Here is an 18,884-nt window from a genome sequence, read left to right as displayed (position 1 = left end):
TAAATTCAGATGACATGGGGTGGGAGTTTGCAACCTTGATCAATCCTCTAGATTTACAACGGGTGAAGTGCAAGTTGTGTGGAAAGGAGATGGGTGGAGGAGTTAATAGGATGATGCAACATATTGGGCAGGTAAAGGGACAAGTGACAAGTTGCAATGTAGCCACACCAGATCAGCAGAAAAGGTGTAGGGATGCTTATGAGGCACCACAAAAGAGGAAAAAGCTGAAGGAAAAACATGAGGAAGAAGTACGGGCTGAGGTTGTCATTCAAGTTGACGACAATGACAATAATGAGGAAGAATTTACTGCAATTGGAGAAGGTGAACCTCGCAAGGCAGGACCTATCGATAAATATGTGATGCCAATTGATCCTTCCATCCCATTGAAGTAGTTCCAACAAAACATAAATGATGCAATTGACAAAGAGAAAGCTTATAGAGTATGCCAATATTTGGCTAGATGGATGTACAAAAAAATGTTCCTTTCAATGCTGTCAATGATGATGACTTCAAGCAATTTTGTGAAGCCCTTGGCCGGTATGGTCCTAATTGGAAGCCACCTTCCCAATATAATATCCGAGAAAAGATGTTGCTGCAAGAAGTGGAAAGAACTAAGGATTTGATGAAGCCACATGAGCTTGAGAGGGTGGAAACCGGGTGCTCTATCATGACCGATGCTTCGACCGACAAGAAAAGAAGAAGTATAATGAATTTGTGTGTGCATTGCAAGTTAGGGACTGCCTTTCTTGAATCAAAGGAGGCGTCGGCTGATGCACACACCAGTCTATACATCTTCAATTATGTAGTTGAGTGCATTGAGAAAATTGGTATGATTCTTGAACTCTCAACTTTGCTTCATTTTTTGCGAGGTATCAACTTTACTTCCATAATGTTGTAGGTGCTGATTTTTTGTCTTGTAGGTGTTGAAAATGTTGTTCAAGTGGTCACTGACAATGCTTCGAACAACATGGGAGCAAAGGAGATGCTCAAAGGCAAATGGCCAAAGATATTTTGGAGCTCATGTGCAACTCACACCCTCAACTTGATGGTAGAACCAATTGCAAAGCTGAAGCAATTTGGTCCTACCATTACTAAAGCCAAGCAAATGACAATTTTTCTTTATGCACATCATAAAATATTGTCCTTGATGAGGTCTTTCACCAAAAAAAGAGACATTGTTAGACCGGGGGTGACACGATTGGCTTCGGCATTTCTTACCTTGCAAAGTTTGGTTTCTAAAAGGAAGGAACTAAAGACAATGGTTTGCAGTGATGAATGGGAAGCATGCAAGCACACAAAAACGGTGAAAGGAAAGTTGGCTCATGCCACTATAATGAGTAGGGGCTTTTGGAAAAATGTATCTCTTTGCATCAAGGTATGCTTATTGGGGTTGCCTGCATCTAGTCATATGTTGGGGTCCTACACTTCTACTTGTAGTTTTTACTTCTAACTTGTACATTTCTAATGTTGGGGCTGTTTGCACATAATTTTGTCACGCGTTTGATCATCTTCATGTTTCCTTTCAAGGTTTTTGAGCCACTAGTGAAGGTGCTTCGGTTGGCAGATAGTGATGGTCCATCTATGGCATCTATGTATGGAGAACTAATAAGTGCAAAAAAGGAAATCAAGGCTGTTGTTGAAAATTCAGAAAAAGATTATTTCTTGATCACTAATGCCATGGATACCAAGATGAGTGGGAGGCTAGATTCTCCCTTGCACATGGCAGCATACATCTTGAATCCCAAATATAGTTATGCTGAACCGAGCATCTTTACGGATGTAGAGGTAGTGGCTGCACTTATGGAAGTCATGGATACTTTTTATTATGACGATGACATCAAGCAAAATAAGGTTCTTAACATTGACTTCACCAAGTTTAAAAAGAAAGAGGGTATGTTTGAGAAAGTGACACCCATGAAAGCAATTAGCAATGATAATTTTGATGCTGGTAAGCTTGTTCCCAGAGCAACAAATTTATTATTGCATTTCTGAAATTATATGGGTTGATTGTATATTATTTCACTTTTCTCAAATTGTAGCTGATTGGTGGTCAACTTATGGATTACAAACTCCTACGCTGCAACACATGGCCATAAACATACTCAACTTGACCACAAGTTCATCCGGATGTGAAAGAAATTGGAGCACGTTTGAAATGGTAACTCTTAGACTTTTAGTCACTCTGAAATATCAATCAATTAGTCAAATATGAATATTCTTGCTTCTTGCGATTTTTTAACTAGGCATCCATTTGTACTTTGTAGGTGGATGCAAAGAGGAGAAATAAACTAGATGTGGCTCGTAGGGACAATCTAGTTTATATCCAATTCAATGGAAGGATGATTGATAAAAGAAAGAAGTTATCCTCTTCTAGTGATGTTCTTCTTGGTGAAGATGCATCACGAGCACAAGGTTGGATATGTGAAGATGCATATACCGATGAGGTGATTGATCCCACTACGGGCATGCCATGCAACATCATTGATGAAGAAATGGAGGAAAGTGAACATGTGCAGCTTCATAGGAGTGCAAGAGTTAGAGAACTCCATGAAGTTGAAGAATTCATTGAGGATGATGATAATGAATCTGATCATGAGATAGAAGATGATGGGATTGATTATGAGTCTGATGATGATAGCGTTATGGCAACCAAGGACGATGATCATGAGGAGGACCCCCCGCAACTTTGAGCGATTTGTCATCAACTTATAACCTATTTATTATTGCACAAGACCTTATCTTGCTTGCTATTGGTGTGGCTGAACCTTGTTACCTTTCTACATATATCTATTTATGTCGCTGAAATCATGTGAACATTATTACCTATTTGGCTATTTGCACATTTCCTATTTGTGTTGTGAACCTTGTTAGGAATTATTCGGTACTCCCTATTTGTGTGGCTGCCATTTTATTTATCTTTGACATGTATGGTTGCATATTTTGTTGTTGCCATTTATTTAGTATTCCCTATTTCTATTTTTGTGTCTGCCATTTATCTTGAGTTGATCATGACATATTGGATATTTTGATAGCATATTGTTTTGATATCCTGATATTGTGTCGATGCATGTTGAAAATCTTAATTGTTAATTTCGAATTTGACATTATTTAGAGCTGGATGCATCAAGAATTACAATTTCACCTCTTATTTATGCTTTTTATATGCCTACAGTAGCATATTTTGGTACCTGACGTAGTTAGGACTTGGGAAAATGTGTGACAAGCTCCTATCCCATATGCCGATTAATGGTCGACCGATTAATCCAGTTAATAGGCCGATTCACCGATTAATCGCTACTCCCAACCGGAACGAGCAGCTACCAGTTACCGAGTTCTTGAACATTGCATCCAACTCATCACCGTCCAGCAAGCCTACGATGAGATTACTCACGAACGATGAAGAGCATCATGGAATTGTCGTTGGAGAAAGGTTGATGATGACGATGGCGACGATTTCCCCTCTCCGGAGCTCGAAACGGACTCCAGATCTGCCCTCCAGATGAAGAACAGGATGTGGCGGCGCCTCCGTATCGCAAAACGCGATGAAACCTTCTCTTTCATTTTTTTCTAGGCGAAACGGAATATATAGGACTGAGATTGGGGATGGTGGTGCCACGTGGGCCCCACAAGCCTGCATGGCGCGGCCTAGGGGGTGGTCGTGCCCTATGGGCTTGTGGCCCACTGGCACACCCCCCTCACGTGGATCTTTGCGCATGTATTTTTCTTCTATTCCAGAAAAAAATCTTTTAAATTTTTACGACGTTCCGAGAACTTTTATTTCTGCACAAAAACAACACCATGGCAATTCTGCTGAAAACAGCGTCAGTCCGGGTTAGTTCCATTCAAATCATGCAAATTAGAATCCAAAACAAGGACAAAAGAGTTCGGAAAGTAGATACGATGGAGGCGTATCAATCCTTCATCACTATATTATTGCAATGCTTCATCTTTGGGCATTAACACTTCGAGCACTCTAAATGTTTTACATGCTTGTGTTGATATGTTGGAATTATGCCCTAGAGGCAATAATAAATATAGTTATTATTAAAATTCCTGTATCAAGATAATCGTTTATTATCCATGCTATAATTGTATTGAATGAAGACTCATTTACATGTGTGGATACATAGACAAAACACTGTCCCTAGCAAGCCTCTAGTTGGCTAGCCAGTTGATCAAAGATAGTCAGTGTCTTCTGATTATGAACAAGGTGTTGTTGCTTGATAACTGGATCACGTCATTAGGAGAATCACGTGATGGACTAGACCCAAACTAATAGACGTAGCATGTTGATCGTGTCATTTTTTTGCTACTGTTTTCTGCGTGTCAAGTATTTGTTCCTATGACCATGAGATCATATAACTCACTAACACCGGAGGAATACTTTGTGTGTATGAAACGTCGCAACGTAACTGGGTGACTATAAAGATGCTCTACAGGTATCGCCGAAGGTGTTCGTTGAGTTAGTATGGATCAAGACTGAGATTTGTCACTCCGTGTGACGGAGAGGTATCTCGGGGCCCACTCGGTAATACAACATCACACACAAGCCTTGCAAGCAATGTGACTTAGTGTAAGTTGCGGGATCTTGTATTACGGAACGAGTAAAGAGACTTGCCGATAAACGAGATTGAAATAGGTATGCGGATACTGACGATCGAATCTCGGGCAAGTAACATACCGAAGGACAAAGGGAATGACATACGGGATTATATGAATCCTTGGCACTGAGGTTCAAACGATAAGATCTTCGTAGAATATGTAGGATCCAATATGGGCATCCAGGTCCCGCTATTGGATATTGACCGAGGAGTCTCTCGGGTCATGTCTACATAGTTCTCGAACCCGCAGGGTCTGCACACTTAAGGTTCGACGTTGTTTTATGCGTATTTGAGTTATATGGTTGGTTACCGAATGTTGTTCGGAGTCCCGGATGAGATCACGGACGTCACGAGGGTTTCCGGAATGGTCCGGAAACAAAGATTGATATATAGGATGACCTCATTTGATTACCGGAAGGTTTTCGGAGTTACCGGGAATGTACCGGGAATGACGAATGGGTTCCGGGAGTTCACCGGGGGGGGGGGGGCAACCCACCCCGGGGAAGCCCATAGGCCTTGAGGGTGGCGCACCAGCCCTTAGTGGGATGGTGGGACAGCCCAAAAGGACCCTATGCGCATTGGAAGAAAAATCAAAGAGAAAAAGAAAAAAAGGAGGAGGTGGGAAAGGGAAGAAGGACTCCACCTTCCAAACCAAGTAGGACTCGGTTTGGGGGGGGGAGACCTTCCCCCTTGGCTCGGCCGACCCACTTGGGGCTCCTTGAGCCCCAAGGCAAGGCCCCCTCTCCCACCTATATATACGGAGGTTTTAGGGCTGATTTGAGACGAATTTCCACGGCAGCCCGACCACATACCTCCACGGTTTTTCCTCTAGATCGCGTTTTTGCGGAGCTCGGGCGGAGCCCTGCTGAGACAAGATCATCACCAACCTCCGGAGCACCGTCACGCTGCCGGAGAACTCTTCTACCTCTTCATCTCTCTTGCTGGATCAAGAAGGCCGAGATCATCGTCGAGCTGTACGTGTGATGAACGCGGAGGTGCCGTCCGTTCGGCACTAGATCGTGGGACTGATCGCGGGATAGTTCGCGGGGCGGATCGAGGGACGTGAGGACGTTCCACTACATCAACCGCGTTCACTAACGCTTCTGCTGTACGGTCTACAAGGGTACGTAGATCACTCATCCCCTCTCGTAGATGGACATCACCATGATAGGTCTTCGTGCGCGTAGGAAATTTTTTGTTTCCCATGCGACGTTCCCCAACAGTGGTATCAGAGCTAGGTTCATGCGTAGATGTCTTCTCGAGTAGAACACAAAATTTTTTCGGCGTTGATGTGCATTTTGCTGCCCCCTTAGTCTTTTCTTGATTCCGCGGTATTGTTGGATTGAAGCGGCTTGGACCGTCATTACTCGTACGCTTACGAGAGACTGGTTTCATCGCTACGAGTAACCCCGTTGCTCAAAGATGACTGGCAAGTGTCAAGTTTCTCCAACTTTAGTTGAATCGGATTTGACCGAGGAGGTCCTTGGATGAGGTTAAATAGCAACTGATATATCTCCGTTGTGGTGTTTGCGTAAGTAAGATGCGATCCTACTAGATACCCATGGTCACCACGTAAAATATGCAACAACAAAATTAGAGGACGTCTAACTTGTTTTTGCAGGGTATGCTTGTGATGTGATATGGCCAATGATGTGATGTGATATATTGGATGTATGAGATGATCATGTTGTAATAGATAATATCAACTTGCACGTCGATGGTACGGCAACCGACAGGAGCCATAAGGGTTGTCTTTATACTAATGTTTGTGCTTGCAGATGCGTTTACTATTTTGCTAGGATGTAGCTTTAGTAGTAATAGCATGAGTAGCACGACAACCCCGATGGCGACACGTTGATGGAGATCATGGTGTGGCGCCGGTGACAAGAAGATCGTGCCGGTGCTTGGTGATGGAGATCAAGGAGCACGTGATGATGGCCATATCATATCACTTATGAATTGCATGTGATGTTAATCCTTTTATGCACCTTATTTTGCTTAGAACGACGGTAGCATTATGAGGTGATCTCTCACTAAAATTTCAAGACGAAATTGTGTTCTCCCCGACTGTCCACCGTTGCTACAGTTCGTCGTTTCGTGACACCACGTGATGATCGGGTGTGATAGACTCAACGTTCACATACAACGGGTGCAAAACAGTTGCGCACGCGGAACACTCGGGTTAAGCTTGACGAGCCTAGCATGTGCAGACATGGCCTCGGAACACATGAGACCGAAAGGTCGATCATGAATCATATAGATGATATGATTAGCATAGGGATGCTTACCACTGAAACTATACTCAACTCACGTGATGATCGGACTTGAGCTAGTGTAAGTGGATCATGAACCACTCAAATGACTAGAGAGATGTACTTTTTGAGTGGGAGTTTAGCAAATAATTTGATTAAGTTAAACTCTAATTATCTTGAACATAGTCTAAGTCCACTTTGAATATATTTGTGTTGTAGATCATGGCTCACGCGACAGTCACCCTGAATTTTAATACGTTCCTAGAGAAAGCTAAGTTGAAAGATGATGGAAGCAACTTTGTAGACTGGGCTCGTAATCTTAAGCTAATCTTACAAGCTAGGAAGAAGGATTATGTCCTTAATGCTGCGCTAGGAGATGAACCACCCGCTACGGCTGATCAGGATGTTAAGAACGCTTGGTTAGCGCGTAAGGAGGACTACTCAGTAGTTCAATGTGCAGTCTTGTATGGCTTAGAACCGGGACTTCAACGTTGCTTTGAGCGTCATGGAGCATTTGAGATGTTCCAGGAGTTGAAGTTTATTTTTCAGAAGAACGCCCGGATCGAGAGGTATGAGACCTCCGATAAATTCTATGCTTGCAAGATGGAGGAGAACTCGTCTGTCAGTGAACATGTGCTCAAAATGTCTGGGTACTCAAACCGTCTACCTGAGCTGGGGATTGAACTCCCGCAAGAGGCTATCACTGATAGAATCCTTCAATCACTGCCGCCAAGCTATAAAGGCTTTGTGTTGAACTACAACATGCAAGGGATGAACAAGTCACCCGACGAGTTGTTTTCGATGCTGAAAGTCGCAGCGTCTGAACTCCGTAAAGAGCATCAAGTGTTGATGGTGAATAAGACCACTAGTTTCAAGAGAAACGGCAAAGGCAAGAAGGGCAATTCAAAGAAGAGCGGCAAGCCTGTTGCCAATCCGACGAAAAAACCCAAAGCTGGACCTAAGCCTGAAACAGAGTGTTACTATTGCAAGGGTATGGGTCACTAGAAGCGCAATTGCCCCAAGTATCTGGCAGATAAGAAGGCGGCCAAAGAAAAATCAGGTATATTTGATATACATGTTATTGATGTGTACTTAACCGGCTCTCATAGTAGTGCCTGGGTATTCGATACCGGTTCTGTTGCTCATATTTGCAACTCGAAACAGGAACTACGGAATAGACGAAGGCTGGCGAAAGATGAAGTGACGATACACGTAGGAAATGGTTCCAAGGTTGATGCAATCGCCGTCGGCACAGTTTCACTTCAGTTACCATCAGGATTAGTTATGAACTTGAATCATTGTTATTTAGTGCCTGCGTTGAGCATGAACATTATATCTGGATCTTGTTTATTGTGATACGGTTATTCTTTTAAGTCGGAGAATAATGTTTGTTCTATTTCTATGTGTAACATCTTTTATGGTCATGCACCCAATTTGAGAGGATTGTTCATATTGAATCTTGATAGCGATACACACATACATAACATTGAGACCAAAAGAGTTATAGTTAACAATGATAGCGCCATATTTTTGTGGCACTGCCGCTTAGGTCATATTGGTGTAAAGCGCATGAAGAAACTCCATGCCGGTGGACTTTTGGAGTCACTTGACTTTGATTCACTTGACACGTGCGAACCATGCCTCATGGGCAAGATGACTAAAACTCCGTTCTCCGGAACAATGGAGCGTGCAAGTGACTTGTTGGAAATCATACATACCGATGTGTGTGGTCTGATGAGCGTAGAGGCACGCGGCGGATATCGTTATTTTCTCACCTTCACTGACGATTTGAGTAGATATGGTTATGTCTACTTGATGAAGCACAAGTCTGAAATATTTGAAAAGTTCAAGCAATTTCAGAGTGAAGTTGAAAATCATCATAACAAGAAGATCAAGTTCCTACGGTCTGATCGTGGGGGTGAATATCTGAGTTTCGAGTTTGGTGCTCACTTAAGACAATGTGGAATTGTTTCACAGTTGACACCGCCTGGAACACCACAGCGTAATGGTGTGTCCGAACGTCGTAATTGTACTTTATTAGAGATGGTGCGATCTATGATGTCTCTTACTGATTTGCCGTTATCGTTTTGGGGTTATGCATTAGAAACAGCTGCATTCACTTTAAATAGGGCACCATCAAAATCCGTTGAGACGACGCCATACGAACTATGGTATGGCAAAAGGCCAAAGTTGTCGTTTCTTAAAGTTTGGGGATGTGATGCTTATGTCAAAAAGCTTCAGCCTGAAAAGCTGGAACCCAAAGCGGAAAAGTGCATCTTCATAGGTTACCCAAAAGAGACAGTTGGGTACACCTTCTATCTCAAATCCGAGGGCAAAGTGTTTGTTGCTAAAAACAGAGCTTTTCTCGAGAAGGAGTTTCTCTCGAGAGAATTGAGTGGGAGGAAGATAGAACTTGACGAGGTTGTCGAACCTCTCATCCCTCTGGATGGTGGCGCAGGGCAAGGGGAAACCTCTGTCGTTGCGACGCCGGTTGAGGAGGAAGTTAATGATGATGATCATGAAACTCCGGTTCAAGTTTCTGTCGAACCACGCAGGTCGACGAGACCACGTGCTGCTCCAGAGTGGTACGGTAATCCCGTCTTATCAATCATGTTGTTGGACAACAATGAACCTGCATATTATGAAGAAGCAATGGTGGGCCCAGATTCCAACAAATGGCTAGAAGCCATGAAGTCCGAGATAGGATCCATGTATGAGAACAAAGTGTGGACTTTGGAAGTACTGCCTGAGGGCCGCAAGGCTATTCAGAACAAATGGATCTTTAAGAGGAAGACGGTCGCTGACGGCAATGTGACCGTTTATAAAGCTCGACTTGTGGCAAAGGGTTTTTCACAAGTTCAAGGAGTTGACTACGATGAGACATTCTCACCCGTAGCGATGCTTAAGTCCGTCAGAATCATGTTAGCAATAGATGCATTTTTCGATTATGAAATCTGGCAGATGGATGTCAAAACGGCGTTCCTTAGCGGTTTCCTTAAGGAAGAATTGTAGATGATGCAACCCGAAGGTTTCGTCGATCCTAAGGATGCTAACAAGGTGTGCAAGCTCCAGCGATCCATTTATGGACTGGTGCAAGCATCTCGGAGTTGGAACAAACGCTTTGATGAGGTGATCAGAGCATTTGGGTTTATACAAGTGGTTGGAGAATCTTGTATTTACAAGAAAGTGAGTGGGAGCTCTGTGGCGTTTCTAATATTATATGTGGATGACATATTGTTGATTGGAAACAACGTAGAGTTTTTGGAGAGCATAAAGGATTACTTAAATAAAAGTTTCTCTATGAACGACCTAGGAGAAGCTGCTTACATTCTAGGCATTAAGATCTATAGGGATAGATCAAAACGCCTGATAGGACTTTCACAAAGCACATACCTTGATAAAGTTTTGAAGAGGTTCAAAATGGAACAGTCCAAGAAGGGGTTCTTGCCAGTTTTACAAGGTACGAGATTGAGTAAGACTAAGTGCCCAGCAACTGATGAGGATAGAGAGCATATGCGCTCCGTCCCCTACGCTTCAGCCATAGGTTCTATCATGTATGCAATGTCGTGCACTAGACCGGACGTTAGCCTGGCCATAAGTATGGCAGGTAGGTTCCAGAGTAATCCAGGAGTGGATCACTGGATAGCGTTCAAGAATATCCTGAAGTACCTGAAAAGGACTAAGGAGATGTTTCTCGTGTATGGAGGTGACGAAGAGCTTGCCGTAAAAGGTTACGTCGATGCAAGCTTTGACACAGATCCGGACGACTCTAAGTCGCAAACCGGATACGTATTTATTCTTAATGGGGGTGCATTAAGCTGTTGCAGTTCCAAGCAAAGCGTCGTAGCAGATTCTACATGTGAAGCGGAGTACATGGCTGCCTCGGAGGCGGCTAAGGAGGGTGTCTGGATGAAGCAGTTCATGACGGATCTTGGAGTGGTGCCAAGCGCACTGAATCCAATAACCTTGTTATGTGACAACACGGGTGCCATTACCTTAGCAAAGGAACCACGGTTTCACGAGAAGTCCAGACACATCAAACGATGCTTCAACCTCATCCGCGACTACGTCGAAGGAGAGGACGTAAATATATGCAAAGTGCACACGGATCTGAATGTAGCAGACCCGCTGACTAAACCTCTTCCACGGCCAAAGCATGATAAACACCAGAACTGTATGGGTGTTAGATTTATTACAATGTAATTCGCATGATGATGTCAGGGCTAGATTATTGACTCTAGTGCAAGTGGGAGACTATTGGAATTATACCCTAGAGGCAATAATAAATATAGTTATTATTATAATTCCTGTATCAAGATAATCGTTTATTATCCATGCTATAATTGTATTGAATGAAGACTCATTTACATGTGTGGATACATAGACAAAACACTATCCCTAGCAATGCTCTAGTTGGCTAGCCAGTTGATCAAAGATAGTCAGTGTCTTCTGATTATGAACAAGGTGTTGTTGCTTGATAACTGGATCACGTCATTAGGAGAATCACGTGATGGACTAGACCCAAACTAATAGACGTAGCATGTTGATCGTGTCATTTTGTTGCTACTGTTTTCTGCGTGTCAAGTATTTGCTCCTATGACCATGAGATCATATAACTCACTAACACCGGAGGAATACTTTGTGTGTATCAAACGTCGCAACGTAAGTGGGTGACTATAAAGATGCTCTACAGGTATCTCCAAAGGTGTTCGTTGAGTTAGTATGGATCAAGACTGGGATTTGTCACTCCGTGTGACGGAGAGGTATCTCGGGGCCCACTCGGTAATACAACATCACACACAGCAAGCAATGTGACTTAGTGTAAGTTGCGGGATCTTGTATTATGGAACGAGTAAAGAGACTTGCCGGTAAACAAGATTGAAATAGGTATGCGGATAGTGACGATCGAATCTCGGGCAAGTAACATACCGAAGGACAAAGGGAATGACATACGGGATTATATGAATCCTTGGCACTGAGGTTCAAACGATAAGATCTACGTAGAATATGTAGGATCCAATATGGGCATCCAGGTCCCGATATTGGATATTGACCGAGGAGTCTCTCGGGTCATGTCTACATAGTTCTCGAACCCGTAGGGTCTGCACACTTAAGGTTCGACGTTGTTTTATGCGTAATTGAGTTATATGGTTGGTTATCGAATGTTGTTCGGAGTCCCGGATGAGATCACGGACGTCACGAGGGTTTCCGGAATGGTCCGGAAATGAAGATTGATATATAGGATGACCTCATTTGATTACCGGAAGGTTTTCGGAGTTACCGGGAATGTACCGGGAATGACGATTGGGTTCCGGGAGTTCACCGGGGGGAACCCACCCCGGGGAAGCCCATAGGCCTTGAGAGTGGCGCACCAGCCCTTAGTGGGCTGGTGGGACAGCCCAAAAGGACCCTATGCGCATTGGAAGAAAAATCAAAGAGAAAAAAAAGGAGGAGGTGGGAAAGGGAAGAAGGACTCCACCTTCCAAACCAAGTAGGACTCGGTTTGGGGGGGAGACCTTCCCCCTTGGCTCGGACGACCCCCTTGGGGCTCCTTGAGCCACAAGGCAAGGCCCCCCTCTCCCACCTATATATACGGAGGTTTTAGGGCTGATTTGAGACGACTTTTCCATGGCAGCCCGACCACATACCTCCACGGTTTTTCCTCTAGATCGCGTTTCTGCGGAGCTCGGGCGGAGCCTTGCTGAGACAAGATCATCACCAACCTCCGGAGCGCCGTCGCGCTGCCGGAGAACTCTTCTACCTCTCTATCTCTCTTGCTGGATCAAGAAGGCCGAGATCATCGTCGAGCTGTACGTGTGCTGAACGCGGAGGTGCCGTCCGTTCGGCACTAGATCGTGGGACTGATCGCGGGATAGTTCGCGGGGCGGATCGAGGGACGTGAGGACGTTCCACTACATCAACCGCGTTCACTAACGCTTCTGCTGTACGGTCTACAAGGGTACGTAGATCACTCATCCCCTCTCGTAGATGGATATCACCATGATAGGTCTTCGTGCGCGTAGGAAATTTTTTGTTTCCCATGCGACGTTCCCCAACATGATAGTCCTTGCATATCATGTAAAAACTGCTTGACTAAATCTCATGATGATATGCTTCCTATATCTTGTTGCCATGATAAAATATATATATTTCCTCGAGTTGTTGTGCTAACAATGTAGAGGAAATTCATCACTCCATGGAACAAGATGTGGCCTTGAATGATGCTTTAAGGGATCCTACATCATCATCTATTGTTACTCACTTTTGCCTTATGGCTAAGGCTTCAAAGGTATCTCCTTCTTTGAATCCCAATGTATCTCATGATGATGATGTTAATGATAATGAGGATGAGAATAATGATGAAGAGAGTGATATTATTGCATCCTTAAAAATTAAGGGTGAAATGATTTTTAAATCTCTTTATAAGTATAAACTTGCTTGTTCCAACTTCTTGGAAATCATGTCTATTGCCACTGAGGGCAAGAAATACATTGAGGAGTTGGAAGCTCATCTCGAGGAGAATGAGGCCACCATTGAGACAATGGAATGTCATGAGCGTGATTACGCTAACGAGATCGCGGAGCTATCTCAAGCTCTTGAAAATAAACAAACCACCAAGGAATCTCTTGAGGAAACCTTTTCTATAGAATTATCTAGATTAAAGGAATCTCATGATAGAGCTCTCGATGTGGATAATGATTTTAGAACTAAAAACGATAAGCTTGAAGTTGCACATGCTAAACTCGTTGAGGACTATGAGCACCTCGAAAATGGCTCAAGGGATATTAAGATTTCACTCATCAAACTCACGGAGTCTCATGCTCAACTTGAAGCTTCATATGCTAAAGAGCTTGCCAAGTTGCCTTCTCCTCTTATTGTTAATAATGACGCTTGTGCTACTAACTCTACTTCTTGTGAAGCATCCATTTTAAAGGAGAATGTTGAGCTAAGGGCTCAACTTGAGTTGCTATCTAGCAATTACGGGAAATTGGAAGAAAGTCATGTAATGCTCACAAGCTCTCGTGATGATCTTCTAGTATCCCATAATGTGCTAAAATTAGCTCATGAGGCTATTACTATCAAGGTAACATCGAGTGAGCCTCATGTGGACATTAGCACCACTTCTAGTCAAAATGTTATATTGCCATGTGCTAGTCCTTGTAATTCATCTACTCATAATGCTGCTACATCTTGTGATGAATTACTTTCCATGCCTTGTTGCTCTAACAATGAAGCTTATACTTCCTCTAGTACTTGTGTTGATACTAACCATGTAGAGGAAATCAAAGAGCTCAAGGCCCAAGTCACTTCCTTGAAGAAAGACTTGGAAAAGAGTCATGAAGGAATGTCCACACTCAACAATGTCTTTTGCGGGCAAAAATCCCCAAATGACAAAGATGGACTTGGATTCAACTCCAACAAGAAGAATAAGTCCACAAGCTTCAAGAAGAAGGGCCAAGAACAAGTCAAGAATTTGGCCAAGATTATTTGCTTCAAGTGCAAAATTGAAGGGCACCATGTTAGATCTTGCCCACAAAAGAAGAAGCCCCAACGTCACAAGCAACAAGGGAAACTGCCACAAGTTCAATCACATACTCAACTACAAGTTCAAGAAAGGCCCCTTCCCAAGAAGACCCAAGCCAACACTCCTCATGTTGAGAGATCAATAGGGAAGAAATTAAAGGGTAGATGTTGCTACTTATGTCGTCACAAGGGTCACTTCGCTTCTTCTTGCACGAGAGGTCATTTATCCAACCCAATCATTATTTATGATATCTATTCTCTTGGGAAGGATATGGTTGGCAATGTGTTTGCCAAGTTTGTTGGTACTCGAAGTGGTGTCAAGAAAAGTACCATTTGGGTTGCCAAGCCTATTTTGACTAACCTCTTAGGACCCAACGTGGTTGGGGACCAACAAGCTCAAACTTGATCAATTGGTGAATGTGGAGAACATTGGACACTTGGATACATAATGAATAATTAAGGGGTCTTCATCATTCATATTATCTCAAGCCAAGTCATTTGGATTATCGAGTTTCTATCTCATATCCAATGTGCCTCCTTACGGTAACTTGTACTTAAATTGTTTACATTGTTAGTTACTTGCCCCTTTTCATGTTGTGGTTTTGTACCTTGCATGTGTTTGTATATGTTGTGCTTCCAACTTGCTTATCTTGAGTAATCGAGTATGTGTATGTTGGTTTGCACGCCATGTACATGTGAGTCTTGTAGTGAGCCTTTTTGCATCTTGTTTGTATCTTTGTTGTCTCTTGTGAGAGATTAATGGATTATCCCATTGTGGGGGAGTGATGTGCTTTGCACACCTCACAATCCTATAAATGTGTATACATGGGGAATACCACTTAGTATTGATATTTCAATATTATCTAGTTCCTATGTGGTACGTCTTACTCATGAGAAATTCAAATTCTATATGGTCTATTAATTATCTCTTGTTGGTTTTAATTTGCCACTTGATAATATTGTTTGGTTATCACATTATGGGGGAGTAATATGCTATGTGCATATTACAAGCCTAGAAAATGTTTACATTTGAGGTATTTTCACTTAATGTTGATATTGTAAATTATCATGTTCCTAGGTGGCATGTTAGCTCTACAAGTGTCATTTGCTTGCGTTTTAGGGCTAAAGATGATGTTGGATATATTTGCGATCTACCAATGAGTATTATTTCCAAAATACTTCTTGTCCTTGACAATTGGTATTCCCATCATGTGGTAGAAATTGCTAATCGTCTTTACATTGGATTTTGTGTATCGTTTGTCTTCCTTGCCTCTTGTGGATATATTTTAACATGTCTATTTTTTTATAGATATAGAGAAAGTGATGATCCCATCTTGTGCATTTTGTATTTAAATGCAAATTCTATATAAGGCACATTCCTTGGGGGAGCTATCCTATTTTCTTTAGAACACTCTCTTTATTCGCCCATCATAAAATCTTTTGAACCCCATCGAGTGTGTGTTGATGGGAGGCAAGTCTTGTTCCTTATGATGCTTTGTGCCATCATGAAAATTTGTTGAGGGTTTGGTTTGTTGGAAACTAAATACCTCGTGTTTGTTTTCCTTCAATTGGTATCGTGTTTCCTTTTATTTGGCATGTTCCAATGGATATATATCTCATTCCTTGAGGTATCTTTTAATTGATATACTTCAAGTGATAGTTTTTCGCTTGGTATCTTATTATCACTTTATACCTTGTCTTTTGGTGTCTTATCAACTTTGTGTTGAGTTGATTCTTGAAAGCCTTGAGCATGCATATTTACTATATATAGCTTATTTTGCTTACTTTCTTTCTTTGACCCAATATATAGGGGAAACTCCACCTTGTCATAAATTGGCTAAAGTGTGCATGAAATTCAAATTCATATCTATGTGCACATATGTATGTGGAGTTTGTCCTATGTATTGTTGGTTATCTAACTGTTTGGTCCCAATGAGTTTGGGCACCATTTTGTTTGTTTTGTTGTTCGAGGAACAATTGGAGATGCGTCGGATGCTCGGCTCACCTATAAGGAAGGTGTTGAGACCATGTGATTATTGGAGCCAAGTTAGGATGATCAACGAACAACTATCTACTACATCAATCCAATTTTGTCTCGGCAACAAGTATCTACTTCATGCATTCATTTCTTGCAAAGGCCCAAACCTGTCTTTTCTTTTCCAGGTTGCACATGGCATGAATTTCTTGATTCATTCTTGTAGTACTTCTTTCCTTTCTCAAAGCATCCGAACGATGATGTCTTATTGCTAGTTGGGATGTCTTTGATGTTAGTATGTTGGAAGTTCATATTGTACAATAAGAAAATATTAGGCCATGTGCTATGCTTCCAAGCAAAGATCTTATTGATATATTTATGACTTCCTTTAGGATATCTTGTTTGTTCCTTCTTGTAACCATTTTCTGTGTACATCCTTCTTTGTGGATATATATCATCATGATTGTCTTCTACTTAGAATCTTTTACACATGAGAGAAGTTACATCTCTAATTGATATCCTCTTTTCTTTCACGTCCACCGTTGCATTTCCTTTTTCAATTTTCGTGGCTTCGTGAAAGCATTTGTCTTGAGTGCGTATATTATTTTCCTACAACTTGATGCACTCTTTGGCCGTGAAGATTATTTTTCCTCATGCTTGTCTTGATGAGGGTTTTGCCATTTCGATTGGTATCCCTCCTCTTGACAAGGTTCTTATTTCCTATCTTCACCATGGGTTGTCCCAAGCGTTGGTTCTTATTTCGTTTATTAGTAAGCTTGTGAACCCATTTTCGTGTGTGTGTGTGTGTGTGTGGGAATGATATGTCTTGCACTTTGTTTCTCATTTCATCAAGACTATGTTGATGACTAATGCGCATCCTTATCTTAGTCTTCTCAAGTGCTTTGCCATTACTCACACACATTATTTTGGTTGAGCCTATTCTTAAGTTGCTTCTTTTACATGTTGCTCAACCATTTGTTTTGCGCAAAGTGATATGCTTATTGTCTCATCTATCTTCTTGCAATCGTTGTGTGTTTTTATTAATTTTGGGGGAGAAACGACCCTATTTTGTGCACTTGTATCAAATACAAAAATCTCTTATTAGTGCACAAATCATGGGGAGCTTCTCTAGCTTTGATAAAACACTATGTTGCCTTATATCTTTTATTCATGTGGTTCGAAGGACCATATGATTGTTTGTTCCATCTGGTATCTTTTGATTGCTTGCCTCTATTTTTGTATGTCTTTGTGGCATACGATCATTTTATTTGCAATCTTTAGGTCCTCGATATAGTTCGTTTTCCTCCAACTTCTTATCATTGTATATGTGTATTTCTCTGCACTCATTTGTTGAGAAGTACACACTTTTTGGAGGACCACCTACTATATTGGCTTTCTAAACTTTTTGTCCATTTTGGCAATCGATGCTAATGGGGGAGAAGTTTAGAGAGTTTAGTTTGGTTATGCTTAGAGGGTTTTGCTTTTATTGCATAAGCATTTACATCTTGTTCGCATGCATTACTGCTTTGCATTTGTGTGCTTGGTTATGCTTATTTCCTTATATAAACTCTTTTTAAGTGGTTGTCATCAATTACCAAAATGGGGGAGATTGTTAGAGCATATTTCTCCATATGTGGTTTTGGTAATTAATGATTCCTATGGACTAATGGTTGCCTTAAGTTATATTTATAGGATTTGTCCATAGGCACTTCTTGAAGTCCATCTGTTGGGTTCAAAGAGTTTATATGATGACCAAGGAGGTATTCAAGGTATTATCCAAAGAATGGTCATAGAGACTCAAGGTTGATCAAGATCTCAGACAAAGACTAAATCAAGATGATCAACACACAAAGCGTACAAGATGTACCGAGAGGGATCAAGTTATCCCATGGTATGGTAAGCATTGTCCATTACATGTTTGTGTACTAACCCATGGTCTTCGTGAGATTTCTATGTCGGGTTAGGTGTGTTTCCATGGTCTTGCGTCTAGAGGAAGATCTCATACAACCCATGGAGGATGATGTCAAGTGGTGGAGGATGGTGGCAATGGACTTGTGAAGATATGTTGAAGAGCGGCTCACCCATAGTGTGTATGGGGGAGCAATCAACTAGTCTTCATCAAGCCAATGCAATCAAGAAAGGTGGTCCATCTTGATGAAGCCAAGATCATCGTCATCTAGCTCAAGAGGATGAGGTGCAACGTATAGGTTTCCCTTGATAGGTTTTCTGTTTTAGGATAGATTGTCGTACTGTCAAGGGGGGCTCTCAAGTGAGTAGCTTGATCGTATTGTTCGTTGAGACCTCAAACCATTTGCATCCTTGCATCATACTTCTTGGTTCTTGTTTGGTGTTTCTCTTTGTGAGTTTTAGAGCTTATGGTCATCTTCATGACAAGCTCGAGTTCATCGAAAACGGAGTCCATATGCACCTTCTATGATGTTTTCGATGCTCGGAGTTTTTACTCGTCTTATTCGAAGAAGGGTTATCACCATTTTCTTATGGTACTTTTCTCACTTGCTTCTTATTTATATT

At 42.0% G+C, this 18,884-nt stretch overlaps 1 protein-coding gene across 1 annotated transcript; it reads left to right on the top strand.

Annotated features, from left to right (window-relative positions):
- The first annotated feature begins 2,086 nt into the window (after positions 1-2,086).
- LOC123450727 lies at positions 2,087-2,690 on the top strand. Its single transcript, XM_045127842.1, has 2 exons — positions 2,087-2,158; positions 2,265-2,690. The coding sequence occupies exons 1-2, from the start codon at positions 2,087-2,089 to the stop codon at positions 2,688-2,690; spliced, it is 498 nt and encodes a 165-aa protein (XP_044983777.1).
- Positions 2,691-18,884: the final 16,194 nt, after the last annotated feature.

This window comes from Hordeum vulgare, chromosome 4H (genome assembly GCF_904849725.1).
Source record: "Hordeum vulgare subsp. vulgare chromosome 4H, MorexV3_pseudomolecules_assembly, whole genome shotgun sequence".
Classification (NCBI taxonomy): domain Eukaryota; kingdom Viridiplantae; phylum Streptophyta; class Magnoliopsida; order Poales; family Poaceae; genus Hordeum; species Hordeum vulgare.
The sequence above is the reverse complement of the archived record's forward strand: the minus strand, read 5'-3'. Positions and strand labels throughout refer to the sequence as shown.